The 16,387-nt window shown below is 36.6% G+C and overlaps 1 protein-coding gene across 3 annotated transcripts in view; it reads right to left on the reverse strand.

Moving 5' to 3' along the window:
• Positions 1-1,458: 1,458 nt before the first annotated feature.
• SS18 (SS18 subunit of BAF chromatin remodeling complex) overlaps positions 1,459-16,387 on the reverse strand; it is a 42,321-nt gene continuing 27,392 nt past the window's right edge. Inside the window, exons 6-11 of one of the 3 annotated variants that reach the window (XM_059859607.1) lie at positions 12,449-12,616; positions 11,629-11,733; positions 9,361-9,453; positions 8,501-8,623; positions 5,668-5,801; positions 1,459-3,522 (exon numbers count right to left, since the gene is read on the reverse strand). In XM_059859607.1, coding sequence (XP_059715590.1) covers positions 3,496-3,522; positions 5,668-5,801; positions 8,501-8,623; positions 9,361-9,453; positions 11,629-11,733; positions 12,449-12,616 — 650 coding nt within the window. In that variant the 3' untranslated portion in view covers positions 1,459-3,495. The remainder of the gene's footprint in view (positions 3,523-5,667; positions 5,802-8,500; positions 8,624-9,360; positions 9,454-11,628; positions 11,734-12,448; positions 12,617-16,387) is intronic. The other 2 variants (XM_059859616.1, XM_059859625.1) reach the window with 2 other exon arrangements.

Genomic DNA, 16,387 nt, shown 5'->3' on the forward strand with positions numbered 1-16,387 from the left:
CACTCTTATGCTTCTGTTCTATGATACAGCAATTGTTGTTCCTGTAGGGAAAGCCTGCTACTTTCTTTTTGAACTTCTTCAGGGCTTCTGGCAGAACTCCACCTAGACTTGCTGAAGTAACAGATTCTCTTAATTTTGTAAATTTAAGTATTCTTTTTTTGAATCTAAAATCTGATTTTTTTTTATCACATTGTAGTCTTTTAGCATCCTCTGTGGTGAAAACTGTAGAAATACAATTATATTTTTGCACTGAAGTCCTTGCCCCTCTTTAATCAGGTGCATTTTCTCAAAACAAAAATCAATTACTTTACACATTTTAGAGTAATTTAGGTATGAAAGTGGAAGTGGTATGAAAATGGAAGTGTGTCTTTTGCAAAATTTAGCCTGCCTATAAAGCAGGACATCTGCTTTCTTATGGCAAACATTGTGAAGTCAATTTCAAGAGAAACAAGGAGCCAGCTTCTCCCTTCTGTGAGTCATTCACAGAGCAGAAAAGGAAATAAAACAGTCTGAATACAGAAAAAATACAACAGCAAAAATCATAACCCTATGATAACTAGAAGTCACTGACTGCGTTAACCCCTCCTCTTTACTCTTTTAACATTTTTATCATTTCTGCCCATGCGTTTGATTTGCTATGTCAGTCCCCCTTATTTTCTATATTCTGACTGTAAAACGCCAGTTGCAACACCTTTTTTACTAGTTTTCTGTTGGCTAGATTTTATTTAATAAGGAAGACTTACGAAAATGAACTTTGCATCTTGCCATTTTCTCCTGGTCCTGTCATGCACTTCTGCTTTTTCTTTTGTTTAGGGAACACACATTCCTTTCTAATATATTGTTTTAGTAGAAATACTTCTGCGTGGAGCTATCTCCTCTCATGTTGTTCTTTTGGCATAGTATCAGAGGAATAAGGTAATTTTTGTCACCACCAATTAAAAAGTTTTACGAAACAGGACTGTTATAAAACAATTAAACCTTGCAAATGCAGTAGTCTCTAGGAGGGAAACCCTGGAGGAAATTCTGCTTATTAAAACTGCAATTTTAGTTTCCATTAAAAAGGAGAATAAGACAACAGAAGATGGGTTGGCAAGACAAATTATTTCTTAATGTCAGTTGAGCCTATTTCAAATGAGATAACGTATCTACACCAGGTTGGGTTCAACACATTTTTGCCTCGTCAACTCATTTATCTAATTCAGTCATCTTGATTATAGCCTCATGGACCTTCATTTTCAGAGAAAGAATTTCTTAACAAACAACCTACACAACATGCTGATTACTGAACAGTTAATTCTAATTAACTTGGCTATGGCAAGAGAATTTTGATAAAGTCCTAGACTGCAAATAAGGTCTGGTTATTCTGGCCAAACATCTTTAAAATCAAAACCCACAGCAGAGTCTCCAGATGAGACATCAGAGTGATAGGGATCTAATTTAAAGAAACAAATGAGAAAATTAAAATCACAAATAATTTATTCTTCCGTTAGAATTGATGGAGTACAGTTTTAAATAGCAATGAAGTACACAGTGGTGGAAAATTGGCACAGAACCTACAAGATTTTAATTCATAATAATGCTCCTCATGCCATATCTGTTCAAACCTTGATGTGTATTTTCTACTGACTTTAAGAAAACTGTTTACCTTTTAAAAACGACGTACAAATTGAAAATCTTGCCTTCCATATATAATGTCACACATACTATGAACATGAGTTGTTTTTTATCCCCCTGAACATTGATTGCAAACTGAAAAAACACAAAATATTATTTTATTCCTGGCTTAATTTTAGATTTTATCATTTATAAAAGTTGCAAGGGATTCTTGAATGCAAATATTTCTGCAGAATAGAATATCCATTTATTATCTGATACACAGTTGTAGGGCAGTTTCAAAACCAATTTTTTTGTGTATTGTTATTGATCAAGGTGCTGCCTCTCTCACATGCAACACTATAAGCATTAATGCAGTTCCAAACAAAATTTGGCATTTGCCTCACCAACAGGTTTTATACTTAATGTTATAAAACATCCCCTTGGTCTCATGTTAACCAGTAAGAAAAATGGGCACAAGAAAATGCCCCTTTTCCAAAGTTATTAACTCCCAGTTATGAAAGCTGTCCTGGTTCCGGCCAGGACAGGGTTAATTTCTGCAGTAGCCAGGAGGGGACACCTCATTCTCAGGGGACCCTTCCAGGCTGTGTAGCATGGGGTGGAACCAGGCTCTGTGTGGTGAGCAATCATGAAGCCTTCACCTCTTCCTTGCACCCTCTGGCACTGGTATTGCTGCCGTTACCTTCCTTTTGCTGTTTCCAGTAAATTGTTCTCTCAAGCTGTGATCTTTACCTTTTGTGCCTCTGATTCTCCTCTCCAGCCTGCCACAAGGGAAGGGGAGGGAGAGTGGGGAGCAAGTGAGCGGTGCGTGGCTTGGAGTGTGTCAGTGGGAAGACTAAAATTGGGGGACACCATTCCTAAACCATGACAAAAGTTTAGATAGGTTTTACAAAGTCCTCTAGGCTATTTTGATACATACAAATTATTCAACTAAAGGTTAAAATACACTTATACAATACAGTCCTGTTCTCCATATTCTTTTTCAAGTTCTTTGCATATTCAAGCCAAGTAAAACTAACGCTTGTCGTTTTCTTTGTTATTGCAATTATTAAGAAGGATTACAGCTTGCTTATGCAAAGCTCTGACAAAACACTTGAGAAATAAAACCCGAACGTTTATCTTGTTACCCAAAAAATGTTGCAGAAAATTGTCAAACTATGTTAGAAACAATTTTTACAAAACCGCTTCACTCAGAAAAATTGGAAAGCTTAAAAAATGTATCTTTGCACAAGACTATATTACACTGTCCTTAATTATGTTCCCATTTAGATAAGTGGGATTCTCAATCTTTGTACGTGAACCCATCAGTGACATAGAATGCTCTCCATCTTTTTACCGTTATCTTTATTGTACACCATTTCGAGACTAATACAATCAAGCATTTACCATGCCCCTACCCATTTTAACAGTAGATTTGTTAACCTGCCCAGCGAGTAGTGTACTGTCTTGCATATTCACCACATGTAAAACATAATATACAAAATATTGCTGCTGTAAAAAGTGTGCATTTCCCCTTTCCCCCTACAAAAAAAATCTGCGGAAAAAATATTAAATTCCCATAACCTTCATAAACATACAAAGCTGTTCACACCTCTCAGTCTGTAACAGTATATTTGACATACAGTTCTCGACTCACTGCAAATTGTTATGTCACAGATTTTCTGTCCAATATTGCCATCTAGAGTAGAGATGTGAAACTAGTTTCTGAGAATCTACAGTCTTTAACAATTAACCCATAAAGACTGTATACCATAAAACAGCCACAAGATTTTTCCAAAATCTAGATGGACTGGGAGGTTCTCATCTTGGGAAGATGTCCACAGTGCTGAGGAGAAAATATGGCTGCTAATAGATTTTGCCTACCGGAATGTGAGTACTTTTTCACTGTTGGTAATTTCCATATTGACCCTAAAAAAAATTCAAAACACAAAATTAGACCACAAGGCATATTTTCCTGCATTTAAAGCTGTAATTGGAAGACCATCCAAATAAACCATGATATTAAAAGGTGGAAACAAATACAAGTAAAAGATATACTGATATGAGTAACCAGTATAGTTTCATCTCACTAAACATATTTTGTGCTCTAATGTAGAAGTAAGACCAAATACATGAATTTAAACCCAGGAACCTAATTTGATCAAAAGAGTATACCTTCATATTCAGCAGGCTGCTGTGAAATTAGCAGAACATCATCAAGAAAAAAAAAAAGATGGGGATTACTTCCCACCTAAACTTTGAAAATTATTTCAAAAAGTCAAGGTCACTGAAATTCAAAGTAATTTAGGAAACTAACCATGACACAGAAGTATCTAAAATTATTAATCTATCAAGCATTACAGAATAATGGTACATGTACTTCAAAACCAAGGCACATCCTGGGGATCATGAACAACCAGTCTACATATCCTAGAGGAGGCAATTATTGAACATATCTGATACACAGAATTACCACCGTTATTGATATTCTCTATTTCGTTGGACAGAATGCCATGTACTGCAGAGGTGGACAGAGGTGAAAGCATCAATGCTGTAAGCTCACCATGATCCTTCACCACAGGGTTCAAGGCTTGCAGAAAGAAGTACTGTGCTAGGAAGTGAACATGCTCCAAACTGATCCTGCCAGTGGTTCCTTGTAAAGTACTACCACAACAAGGCAGTGTTTTACATTTAATTTTATATTGCAATGTCAGTTATGTTCCATTATAATATAACAATCAGTCATGAAGAAGAGTTTCACAACAGCTGCCAGATGAGAATTTAAGCAGCACAATTCCTATGGGAATGGCCAGTATGAAAGAGAGGTCTTCTATAACTGAGTTTCTCAGAGGAACATACAAGTACACAAACTGGAGGAGTACAGCCTATCAACAGAGAGGGTTATCCACCTCCACTGCAAGGAGAGCTGGAAGAAACTCAGCAATTTGTGATTTAGTTTCTTTGACCCTATACCGGCCACAATCAAAGAATTCTCCTGTAGCTTAATGTTTTCAGGGGAAGCTATTGGTTCAGTGCATAAACATTTTATCTGTTAAATAATTAAAAGTAACTGCATCTCTAAACTACCACACAGAGAATTTGTTCCTTTTTCCTTGTCTTTTCTAATTTCTCTAGAAAGAAAGCCAACTGTTCTTCAAAATTGTGGGCAATTCTCACTTCCTCAGAGAAGTTTTTCTTGAAAGTTCAACTGATCTTCTACTGACATAGCAGGATTTTATTTAAACATTAGAACCTCGGCTTTATCATTTAGTCAATCTTAACATTATTTATACTAAGGAAAGTAATAGTGTACATTTTAACGACGTTTCTGAATGATTCACAGTGAAAAGTTTGGATTTTTACAAGTTAGTATCTTTTACAGGAACAAAACCTGTTCATCCTCAAATTTTAATACAGCTTTTTTACATGAGCCCTTCACTACAACTGCAGCCTAAAGTTTTGGTGGCAATTGTTTGTTTGTTTTAATCTTGTCTTAGCAGTGATAGGAATGAAGCAGTTGATTTTCAGGTCACTTCTTTCCCATGTTCACTGCTCCCTTATACTGCTTAGAGAAAATCTGCGCAAAAACAAGTTCATGTCTCCCCATAAGCTCTGCAGATGAAGGACCTCAGCTGCATGCCTCAGGTGCTTTTGCGACTGAAGAGGAAGATTATGATTAGACTTTGTGTTTGTGGAAAATAAATTCAACCATTTCTATTGCAAAGAAGTAATGAAAAATGATTCACCATGAGATTTAGAAACCTCATCTTTCATATTAGTCATTCACCATAAGGCTATGAAACACATCACCTTAATTTTTAACGTCCAAAAACACTGCTGGGAAGGCCTCACTTTGCCAAATTGCATTAAAACTTATCAAACTCAGGAGAGAATGACTAATCACAATTCCATACAAATGATTCTTGGTAACTCACCAAGAAATAAACTCGAGGAGAATTGTACATACATACCTGAAAGACCATGTCCTAAAATTCTTTAGTTTAAGTGCCCAGAATCTAAGATTATCAAATGAGTGTGTAAGAATCACAAGTTTCTCATCTAACAGAAGAATACCTGGTCATATCCGTAAGGCCTCTGCTGTGGTGGTTGTGGTGGCCCAGGCTGCGTGGGTCTGTATCCCCCATACTGTTGTCCTTGTCCCTGTGGATAATTGGGATACTGAGGCCCTGGACCACTCTGGGAAGGACCTGGGGATCATTAAATTAAAAAAAAAAAAAAAAAAAAAAAAAAAAAAAAAAAAAAAAAAAAAAAAAAAAAAAAAAAAAAGATGTTGGAAAGAAGAGAACAGGAAAACCACTGAATTTTACAGCTAAAACCACTGAATTTTACAGCTAACCAGGACTAAGAAATACCACTACTATGCAATTAGGTCTTTCGAGTGCCCCACCCCCCTCCTCCTGGAAAGCACCTTGGCTGCCAGGGCTTGTGCACCAACCACAGAAACATTTACTTTTATTTATATATTCACTATTTAACATCAATGCATGTAGTTCCACGTACAGGACAGAAAGAACAAGGCAAGAAATTATAAACATGAGCCCTTTCCAGGATTTAGGAAGGCAGTCTCCTGATGTACGCTGCTTGAGTTCCAGAATTTTCTAATGCCAAGACAAGCCAGATAATCAGCTATGTTTAATATTTGGACTTTTTGAAGAGACCAGCAGTACTATGCTGCCAGAGAGTGAAGTCCCACACCACAGCAGGCAATCATGGATGGGTTGTCAGGCAAGCAAGCTACATAAGTATAAAATGTGAGATGTGACAAGCAGTAAAACGTACTGTGAGATGGAAAAAAGCACCCTCTACTCCATATTCCTTTGGTATTATTAACTTTCCAGAAAAAAGTTAGGAAAAAACCCAAAACCTGGACTCCAGACTTTTTTGTCTGTAAAAGAAGTAGTTCTTTTGCAAGCACACCTCTCTGTTACTATTCACAGGGACTTGGCCTGTCTACCACTGCAAGCTGCACGTTACCACCATTAGGCAGTGCAGCCATATTCCAAACAAAATTATCCCCATCCCCTCCAGCACTGGGAAAGATGTATTCTGTATTTCAGTGGCACTCCCTATGAATCCTCTGCAGTGGATCTGTTAGCTTTTTCAACAATACTCCTTAAAAACTGAGTCTCTCTTTTTCAGAGCTGAAGATCTGCAGCTTTTCAGAAGGGCTTTTCTTTTAAACAAACCAAGAGTTTTGTTTCCCTCCCTTCAGAAGAAACAATGTGTTTTTAGCCACAGTGATTCAATGCTAGAGAGGGCTAGTTTGAGCTACAGGCAGTGGACATTAAGATTACATCAGCTGGTAACTCCTTCAGTAATTCTGGATCTGTAAGACAGTGAAAAGATGACCTGGAGAAGAAAAGCTCCATAAGCTATTATCATTCTCCTCAGGCCTCAAATCCCCTTGAACTATGCAGTTTCAGCTTTCCACGGTGAAACAAAACCTTAAAGATTGATAATAATATCTGAGATATTGATTTATTTCTGAAAATTAGAAAGCAATTAAATATTAAATTGAGCAAGAATACGATATCCTAAAAGTGCTGTGTTCATCTGATAAATGAACATGGGTTTATTTATTCATGGTAATTCTTTATAGCTGAATTCTAAATATTCATTGACACATTTCACAGAAAAAAAATGGAACTTCAGTAACAATTCCTGCTAAAAACCAGAAACTGAAAAATATGTGATTCTGTTTTACAAATTATGCTGGGTAAGTGGCTCCAGACGATTTCCTAGTCCCTTTTCTTCTAGTATTTCTTAACCTAAACTTTCTGAATAAATCAGATTTTATTTCTTTACTTACAAAGTTCAGAGCAGATCTACATGAACCTCTACTCTGACCTTTACTCTGTCCCCGTATTATGTTTAGTAAAATTTAGGTACTCGTATTACTTCAGAACTATCAATTCATCTATAAACACCAGAAGTAGAACTTGGTAAATCTCAGTGGATACTCTTAAAGCTTAACTCTGTCTCAACATAACTGGAGTTCACATCCATGTGAATCTGACATCTTATCAACTGGCAAACAAATTACCCGTGCATTTCCCCACATACACACAATGCTGAAAGCTTTAGCATTTAAGCCTGCAAAAGAGCTGAAAGCTAAAATACATGGAATTTATGGAATTTCAGAGATTCCTTCTTCTGTCATAAATTTATGTATATTGCTTTACAGTATGCAAGCAAATAAAACTTAAAAGAGCAGTAGTTTCAGTATGCTCTTCTGACACAAAGTTTTTTATAATTAATGCACAAAAATTACATTCTTCTGCTTAAAGTTTCCTTTTTTGGAGGTCTTCCTTGAATCCAGGGACTTGTGGCAGAGGATTTCTCATTCCTGCCATGTATAAGAAGGTTTTGACTACTAGCACAAATTTATAAGGCACAGTTTCTTTAAAGGTGTGCTGTCAGTGCTTACAGTCATTGCTCTACTTATCAGTACAAGAATTTGAAAATAACGGTTCATGTATGTTGAATGAAGTTTTAAACCAGTTTTTAAAAGACTGTTTTAATTGGCAAATCCACAAATGAAAGTAGTTCTTTGTCATCTTTGTGAGTATGTTCACCTATAGAAGACAGAAAAGAGCAGAATCTTTCTGGGTCCTTCTAAATTACAGACACCCATTGCAATGCTGTTTAGTCACTCTTGGTTTTCTGTGCTACCACACTCTCCTAGACTGCCTAATCCTCAACAGATCTAACTCCCCAAAGACACTGCCTTCTACATTTTCTTGTCTCAGCCCAGTGAAATTGCAGGCACAGAGCTGTTCTGTCCAAGCCTGGCCTCTGGACACAGTCAAACAGGGATGTAGTACCACACAACAAAGGTCTCTCTCAGTCCTTTCTGCAACAGCTGTCTGTGTCCTCAGGTTCTTACCATAACCCTGCTGTTGTCCTGGATAGCCTTGTTGGCCGGGATATTGCTGCTGTTGTGGTGGATAACCCTGCTGTTGGGGTGGTCCTTGATATGCATCTTGCTGCTGACCATATTGCGAGTTTCCTGTAAGATCATTGCAAGAAAGCAAAAACTCATAAAGACACCTATTTTATTATTTTTTTCCTTCTAAGATGCACAGCCAACAACACAAGAACAAAATGAAAATGCAATATTGATTTCAAAAACTGAACAAAACAAAGAAAACTCAAACCAAACAGAAGGAACTCGGCCAAACAAACTGCAGTTAAAGCCAATTTTGCAAAGTTGAACTGCAGCATTTTCAGCAACTCTGCCAAACGAGCATTACATTTACTGGAACATCACAATCGTAAGATCATGACTATGCTAAATAAAATAAAATAAAAACAAACAAAAAAAAAAGACAAAATTAAGGACAGCTACAAGAGCACGGACTAGCTACACAAGATCAGCAAGCTGTTTCCTAACGGCACTATAATTATACAAAATATATACACACACAAAAAGATATATAACTGAACCAACAAATTTATGTTAAAATAAAAATTTCCATTGAGGTAAAAAAAAAAAAAATATCTCTAGAGTGTTTTAGTCATTTTACTGTTGTTAGAATGGCAAATTGTGGTTATATATTTAAGGTGTTTGCAAGAAATTATTCTGAAGGCTCCAAGTTCCCTGCCATTTCCAAGACAGCCAGCAACTAGTATTCTACAAGAGCTTTGCATGGGTATAAGTTGTGTTGTGCAAGAATTTCTGTTCCCGTTGAGGGTGGGGGAGGAAAGGGAATGTCTGTGCGTATGTGTGTGAAGGTATATAGATACCTCCTTCGTAGTAATGTTGTGAGGAATCCTCATAAGGCCTATCGTAGCCTTGTTCAGGATACGACGGTTGCTGATAACCGTAATCATTATGACCTACATCAATTCGACAAGAGACAGGAAGAAACGTTAATGGCCTCTGAGTGAAAACCCTAAAAATATTTCATTTCTCAGAAAAATGAAAAAAAAATTTTTTCAACTGGATATACATGAAAAAGAATTTTCAATTGTATTAGCCAAAGACTTATTAATATGATTTCCTTTCATATTGAATTAACATGTGACAGGGGAAAAAAAAGGCTTAATGCAGTAGTTCTAGAAACATCACAGTAAGGGATGGTCTTAACCTTCCAATAATCCTTGTTGGGGGAGTCGGAGGGGGGGAGAGTACTTCATCTTTCACTCAAAAAAAAAAAAATGAAAGCATTTAGGCCTTTCACATGTAAATAACCTGAATTAAATTAGAATGAACAAAGAAAGCAATTATCATACTTTGTCTAACACCTGTTCTGCTGATCTCCAATTCAAAAAGCATATGCTAAAAGCAGTGTGAAATATAACAAATAAAGCTCAATGAAGCTATGAACCATCATCTACATTAAATTCTGGTTTTGAATGACAGAAATACAACACACTCAAGGTTTTCCCTACAAATAGAATTCCTACTTAAAGTCTTAAGAAAACTTTTCCTCTTACATTCCAGTCCTGAGCAGATTCATTACAAACAAACCTTTCTACTCAGAGGCTACAGGCATCTCTGATTAAGAAAATACATGCAGTAAGCACCCCACCTGTTGTTGTATTTAGCACACATCTATTTTGTGTTACATATGATCAAAATATATCTTATTGCTAACTTGGTCAAGAATACATGCCAAAATTTTGTTTACATTTGAAATTAAATAGTATAAATTTGGAATAAAATTTTAAGGAAAGGAGGTAACAGTTCTGAAACTCAGTGGTTCTGTCATCAGGTCTGCAACTGTACAATACACCACTGACTGAATCTTACATGCATACATAACCATTAAAACAAGCCTTAAAATATTCTACTTGTGTTCTAGGCAAGAGTAATAATGAAGTAATGATAAAGATGACTCTTTAGAAGGAATAGATCCTAGAAGTCATCTTGCTGCCACAAAGCTGTTGATGGTAACATCAAACTGCCTTTACTAGAGTAAATTGCCTGTAACAATTTAGTGTTCATGTGTATACATAAATGTTCCAAAATGAAATCTGAATAATTACCAGTTAATGCAACTTGTAAAGTAACACTGCACACACACACCTCCAGAAATTAACACATGTAACCCTATACAGATACGGCTTGATGTACCTTAAAATCAATTTGATGGAAATTGAATTCAAACAACTGACTTGCATCCCTTTATTTGCTATGAGTAGTTGCTTTGGCAATTACACAGCTTTGCTTTGTATATATTTTTTTAGCATTAACATCTAGCACATTTCTTGAGCTTCATAAGATACCATTAAGTTGCACACATGGTTATCACAGTAGTCAGGAGTTAGCATCTTTGTTCTCCCAGTCTCTGCTCAGCCTGAAAACAAGTTAATTTCAACTTTTCTAACTTATTACACAATCCAATAGTCTTCAGCACTCCATATTCCAAGAGGTAGGAGGACAGATTTATGAATTTTAAAGAGTCAGTCTTGTCTTGAAAGCACTGAGGGGACATCTAAAGAGGATTCACATTTTCAATATCCTCAGGGCAGGGACCACTTTATTCCTATATAAATGTTAACCTGAAGGCCCATACCATGTCAGCAATAACACATTTGTGCGACTTACATGAAAATGAAACACTAAGTTAAAAAAGTAGAGTATTTACAGAAAAAAACCCACATCTTTTTAGCAAGTTTTTTCAGTTCAGTAAAAATTTAATAAAAGGATATCGCCCCCTTTCTTATTGATAATAAAGTTATGACTGTTTAAATTCATGTCAATCATATTAGATATGCTAAGGAACTCTCCATTCTTTGAGAGAAACGAATTATTTCCATTCTTTTGAAATACTAAAACTGTTTTTAAGTTTCAAATGGGAGTAATAAAAATTACATGCTTTAAGTTGCAAATTTAACTAGGCATAGTAACTTAAACTGTAGCAACAATTCTGAATTTGGAGGGTTTTTTAAATGTGAGGTATGATATCCAATTACTATTCTTGCCTCATCCCCTAATTTTGGGCATATGACTACATTAGTATTGGGCAGGTATAGAAAATGGGAAAGTTAACATTTATGAGAGATTACCATCAGGGTAATATTGCTGGTTCATGCCTTCTGGAGGACCTTGTCCACCATGACTGTATTGGTCCCCATAATAGTCTTCCTGGCCTGAGTACTGCTGTGGTGGGCCTGAAAAACCACAACCAGTCAATACGTAAATAACTTGTTTTCTCTGTTATAAAGCCTGCTAATTTCTGATTTTAGTATGAGAAATATTTCTCAAATGTATTCCCCACCCATATTGTTGCATTACAGACAACATATGTATCCTGGTTTAATTAAAAAAATAAGTAAATGTATCTATCCACATATACACAAACACACAGTTGTTTGGCTGCACTAGACTGAGACTAGATATATCAAACTTCAGTTTTGAGCTCATTTTAGGAATATGTGTATAACAGACTAGAGTGTTAAAAATAAAATTATTCCTTGTTGAAAAGGACGAAAAAGAAAAAAGAGAACCAAAATCGTGGAACATCATTCCTTTTTTGTAATTGAATGAATCCAGAACCAAGTAGGTATTCTGTTCCTTTTCTGTACCTATCATTTAAATATCAAAACAGAATTCTGCATCAGCATATCTGAGATGCATAATTTCAGAACGTATAATCTCAGAAAGAATCGAAAAAGAAAACAAACTTGTCTTCACATTTCATGGTGACAGCAATAATCTCTTGCTGCAAGAACCACCCTTAAAATGGGTAACAAAAAGAGTGTGCAAACAAAGTCTGTCACACCAAATGACTTAATAGAAATTTGGTGTAAGCAAGAAAGTGATGTAAAGTGGTTTTTAAACATGGTTATTTAAAATCAATGCAAAAATACTGAAGTGAATTCCTACCTTGCTGTGGTGGCCTGTATGGAGGAATCTGTCTCTGCCCCATCATGTGATTTCCTTGGTTAACTTGGCCCATCATTCCCATTGGTGGCTGCTGCCCCTGGTAATGCTGGCCACCTGCCTGTGGCATGTTGTACTGCTGGGAGGGAGGCTGCTGGTGCATCATTGGACCTGCAAAAGGAGAAGCAGCAAAAATGTCAAATACACAAAAATGATTTGTGATTAAATCTTTCCAAAAGAACATGGAAAACCCAACATTTACAAATGGACCAAAAAAAAAGCTCTGTATATCCACTGATCTGGTAGGGGTTTGTTTGTTTCTGGACCTATGCAAATGTAGGTGAACAATTCAGCATCCAAACTGCAAAACAGAAATCAGCCTAAATAAGGTTGCTCTTTAGATTATTTTTCTTCAAAACCACAGATATTAGTTTACACCTACATAAAGATAACTTTCGTGAAACACTTTCACGACTTTTTGTTTAAAAAAATATCTTCCAAAAAAGTGTAGGTGAAAACCTGATGGTGAAACCTTGGTAAGTCATAGAAAAATTATTTAACATTTGTGATCTCTTCAGCGCATAGTTTCAGTACACATACATAGTTGCTGTTATATTCCACCAACAAACCACCAAGCTGCTATCACAAAATCAACAATTTTATTTAGCCTGTAAAGACAAACCACATGAACCAGACAGGCAATTACACACCAGGCATATGCAGAAGGCCCACAGAACACAGGTTCTGCCTGACACTGAACAGTCCTAAACAATGTGTAGCAAAAAAATCTTTCATACCTAGTTGCACCAAGTTTCTATGAACTACAGGAAGAGACCAGGAGAGATCAAGTACTGTCCATGTTTTATCAACTGACAAAATCTGATTAAGGCTGTACTTGGAGAAATGCAAATTTCAGTAATGAAAACAGACAGTTAAAGAGCACCCTACTGACACCTCACAGCAATGAAAGTGATGATTACACAATTTCATTATATGAGATTGCAGGTTAGACTGATACAACATTTAACAAAAAAGAGCCTCTGTGCCTCCTCTGTAGTACCACTTCAGAAAAGAGTTATTCCAGTATCAAAAACATGATGAGGAAAAGGTTTTGACAAGGAGCTAAACTTTTTTAAAAACAACAGACTTTTATAATATGTTAATTCAAACCACTTCACACATACTGCCCAGTCTATAATAGCGAAACCCTAAGCTTTTTTTGGCTTTTTAAAAAATAAGTTATTTTATAAACTACAAAGACAAGAAGAAACTAGCAGCCTCACTAAAAACTAAAACAAACCATGACATAAAACATCAAACTAGAAGAGCCACTCCTAAGTACCATCCAAGGAGAAAAAGGAAGATATCACCTTCTTTCTGTATGCTTAATTTTTCCATTCCACTTAGTATTTTTGAAAAACTAGGTGCTGAAGCACAAGCAGAAAGTCATGTGTGAAACTACAGTACTGGAAAAATACCTAGATACAGCCAAGTGACAATGGATTTACACAGGCAAAGGAATATGTAGTTAATGCAGAGTTACAAGTGAAAGTTATGACAAATTAATTAATGGTATGAATTCAAAGTGCATTAGTTAAATCCCGTAAAACCCTGGTGTGGGATATCTCACTGGTAAGTAAAGTGGCCTAAGCTTCATTTTCCTCTAAAGATAAATACTGGCCACTCTCAAGAAGATCCAGTTATGCTTCTGTCCTTCAGTAAGGCAAGTTTCTGTGTCCCGACTTTAAAGTAAAAAAAAAAGGGGGTTAAATTCAGATTTACTTACTTTAATTATTAGCAAAATACTTTTCCTTTTTTTGATCTTCTAAATGAGTAGGTAATTTAGATTATTCCATTTCATTGCTCCTCTGTTTGGAGGTACTGAGAAACATTAGGCAGTCTTGACAAAAAATAGAAACTTGTTGCCATAATATTCCTAGATCTCAAGAAAGCTTGTTAATTAACAATATTAATATTAGTCACAATACAATGTGATAAAATGTGTTGGGTCCCTGTGGTGCAATGTAGAGATTTTCTGTTTGCTTTTTAAATTAGAACTTCATTAACGCTTTGTAGAGCCACAATGAGAATTCACTACCCTGTATTAGGCTGTGTGTTGTGTTCATAACAGACGGCCTGGCTTCCTTCCAGTTTGGTTCTTCTTATTAAAAAGATACCTAAAAGAACCACCATGGTCTCTACTCTACATAACCATTTTATGCAGTGGTTTTGAGGAAACTTTCATTTGAAAAACCTAGCCTAGGAGAAAGCTATGTTTATTCATCGTGCAATACTTAACATGTCATAAAATCCCAAAACTTAATAAAACACTTAGGACTCTTAATTCATTATTTACTTGGATATGGACAAACTTGAGAAGTGGGCCCAAGAGAACCCCATGAAGTTCAACAAGTCCATGTGCAAGGTGCAGCACCTGGGTCGGGGCAAATTTAGATATGAGTACAGAGTGGGAAACTCACTGAAAGCAGCCCTGAGAAGAACTTGAGGGTTTGCATTGATGAAAAGCTGGGTCTGATCTGGCAATGTGGGCCTGCAGCCCAAAAAACCAACTGTATCCTGGGCTGCATGAAAAAACATGGCCAGGTGGTCAAGCGAGGTGAACGGGCCCCTCTACTCTGCTCTGGTGAGATCACACGCAGAGTGCTGTATCCACCTCTAGGGGCTCCAGCACAGAAAGACAAAGATTAAGACCTGTTGGACCGAGTCAAGAGGAAGGCCACAAGGATTATCAGAGGGATAGATAAGGAAACACTAAGACAGCATGGAGCAGAGAAAGCTGAAGGGAGACCTCACTTTGGCCTTCCAGTATTTTAAGGGGGCTTTATAAAGGGAAGGAGACAGACTTTTTATACAGGCAGACAGTGACGGGACAAGGGGCAATAGTTTTAAATTGAAAAAGGGTAGGTATAGATGGGATATTAGGAGAAAATTCTTTAGTGTGAGGGTGGTGAGGCACTGGAACATGTTGCCCAAAGTTGTGGATGCCCATCCTTGGGTGTGTTCAAGCCACCAGGATGGATGGGGCTCTGAGAAACCTAGGCTAGTTGTAGCACAGGCAGGGAGGCTGGAACTATGTGATCTTTTAGGTCCCTTTCAACCCAAACCATTCAATGACTCTATGTTTTCTCATATTTGGGGCACAGATTTTTACAAGCACCCTAAAACACAGCTTTTGAATCCCCGATCAGGTAACACCAATCAACTAACTGTAGCAGCCCTCACCAAAACCTTTTTGTGTGTTTTTCCGCCTGTTTAAAAAAAAAAAGCTTCTTTTTTTAATGATGGTTTTAAGCCTTGTGCGAGCTATCTTATAATCCAGGGTCAATTTAACTTGACAAACACTACAATTCAGATGTGCTTAGCCAAATGAACCACCATCCCAAAAGTGTTTTAACACCAGGAGCAGTTTAAATATTATCTCAAAAGACTTTGAGAATACAAAACTTTTTTCTACTCCTAATGTATGATTCAAGCTGCAAATTAAAGACAGTAGACACTTCTCCACACTTTATTACTCCACAAATTTCTCATCTCAAACTGAATCACAATTTCAGGTATCATTTTAAAAAAACTAGAACACAAAATGTCATAGAAAAAAAATCCTTAGTTACCAACAATGCCTTTCATGTTTTACTCCAGGGAAAGAAGATGAAAGCACAAGCTCCGTGGCAGCTGTTTATATCTTTTGGTTTTTTACGACAAAACTACAGTGTCTTCTACAGCTAGACATCCTACACAATGCAGCTACAGCATGACGGCATTTCAGAATGTGAAGGCAATTTTATTTCCCTTTAATAGGCTAGACTTCAAAAAAAATTGAGACTGCCCTGCTTTTTCCATAACATCTTGACTACTGTAAACAGTCAAGGTACTGAAACGTAACAGTCTCAGCTTACATGGGAGTGAGCAGATGGGCAGACA

The sequence above is a fragment of the Haemorhous mexicanus genome, chromosome 1 (genome assembly GCF_027477595.1).
Source record: "Haemorhous mexicanus isolate bHaeMex1 chromosome 1, bHaeMex1.pri, whole genome shotgun sequence".
Lineage (NCBI taxonomy): Eukaryota > Metazoa > Chordata > Aves > Passeriformes > Fringillidae > Haemorhous > Haemorhous mexicanus.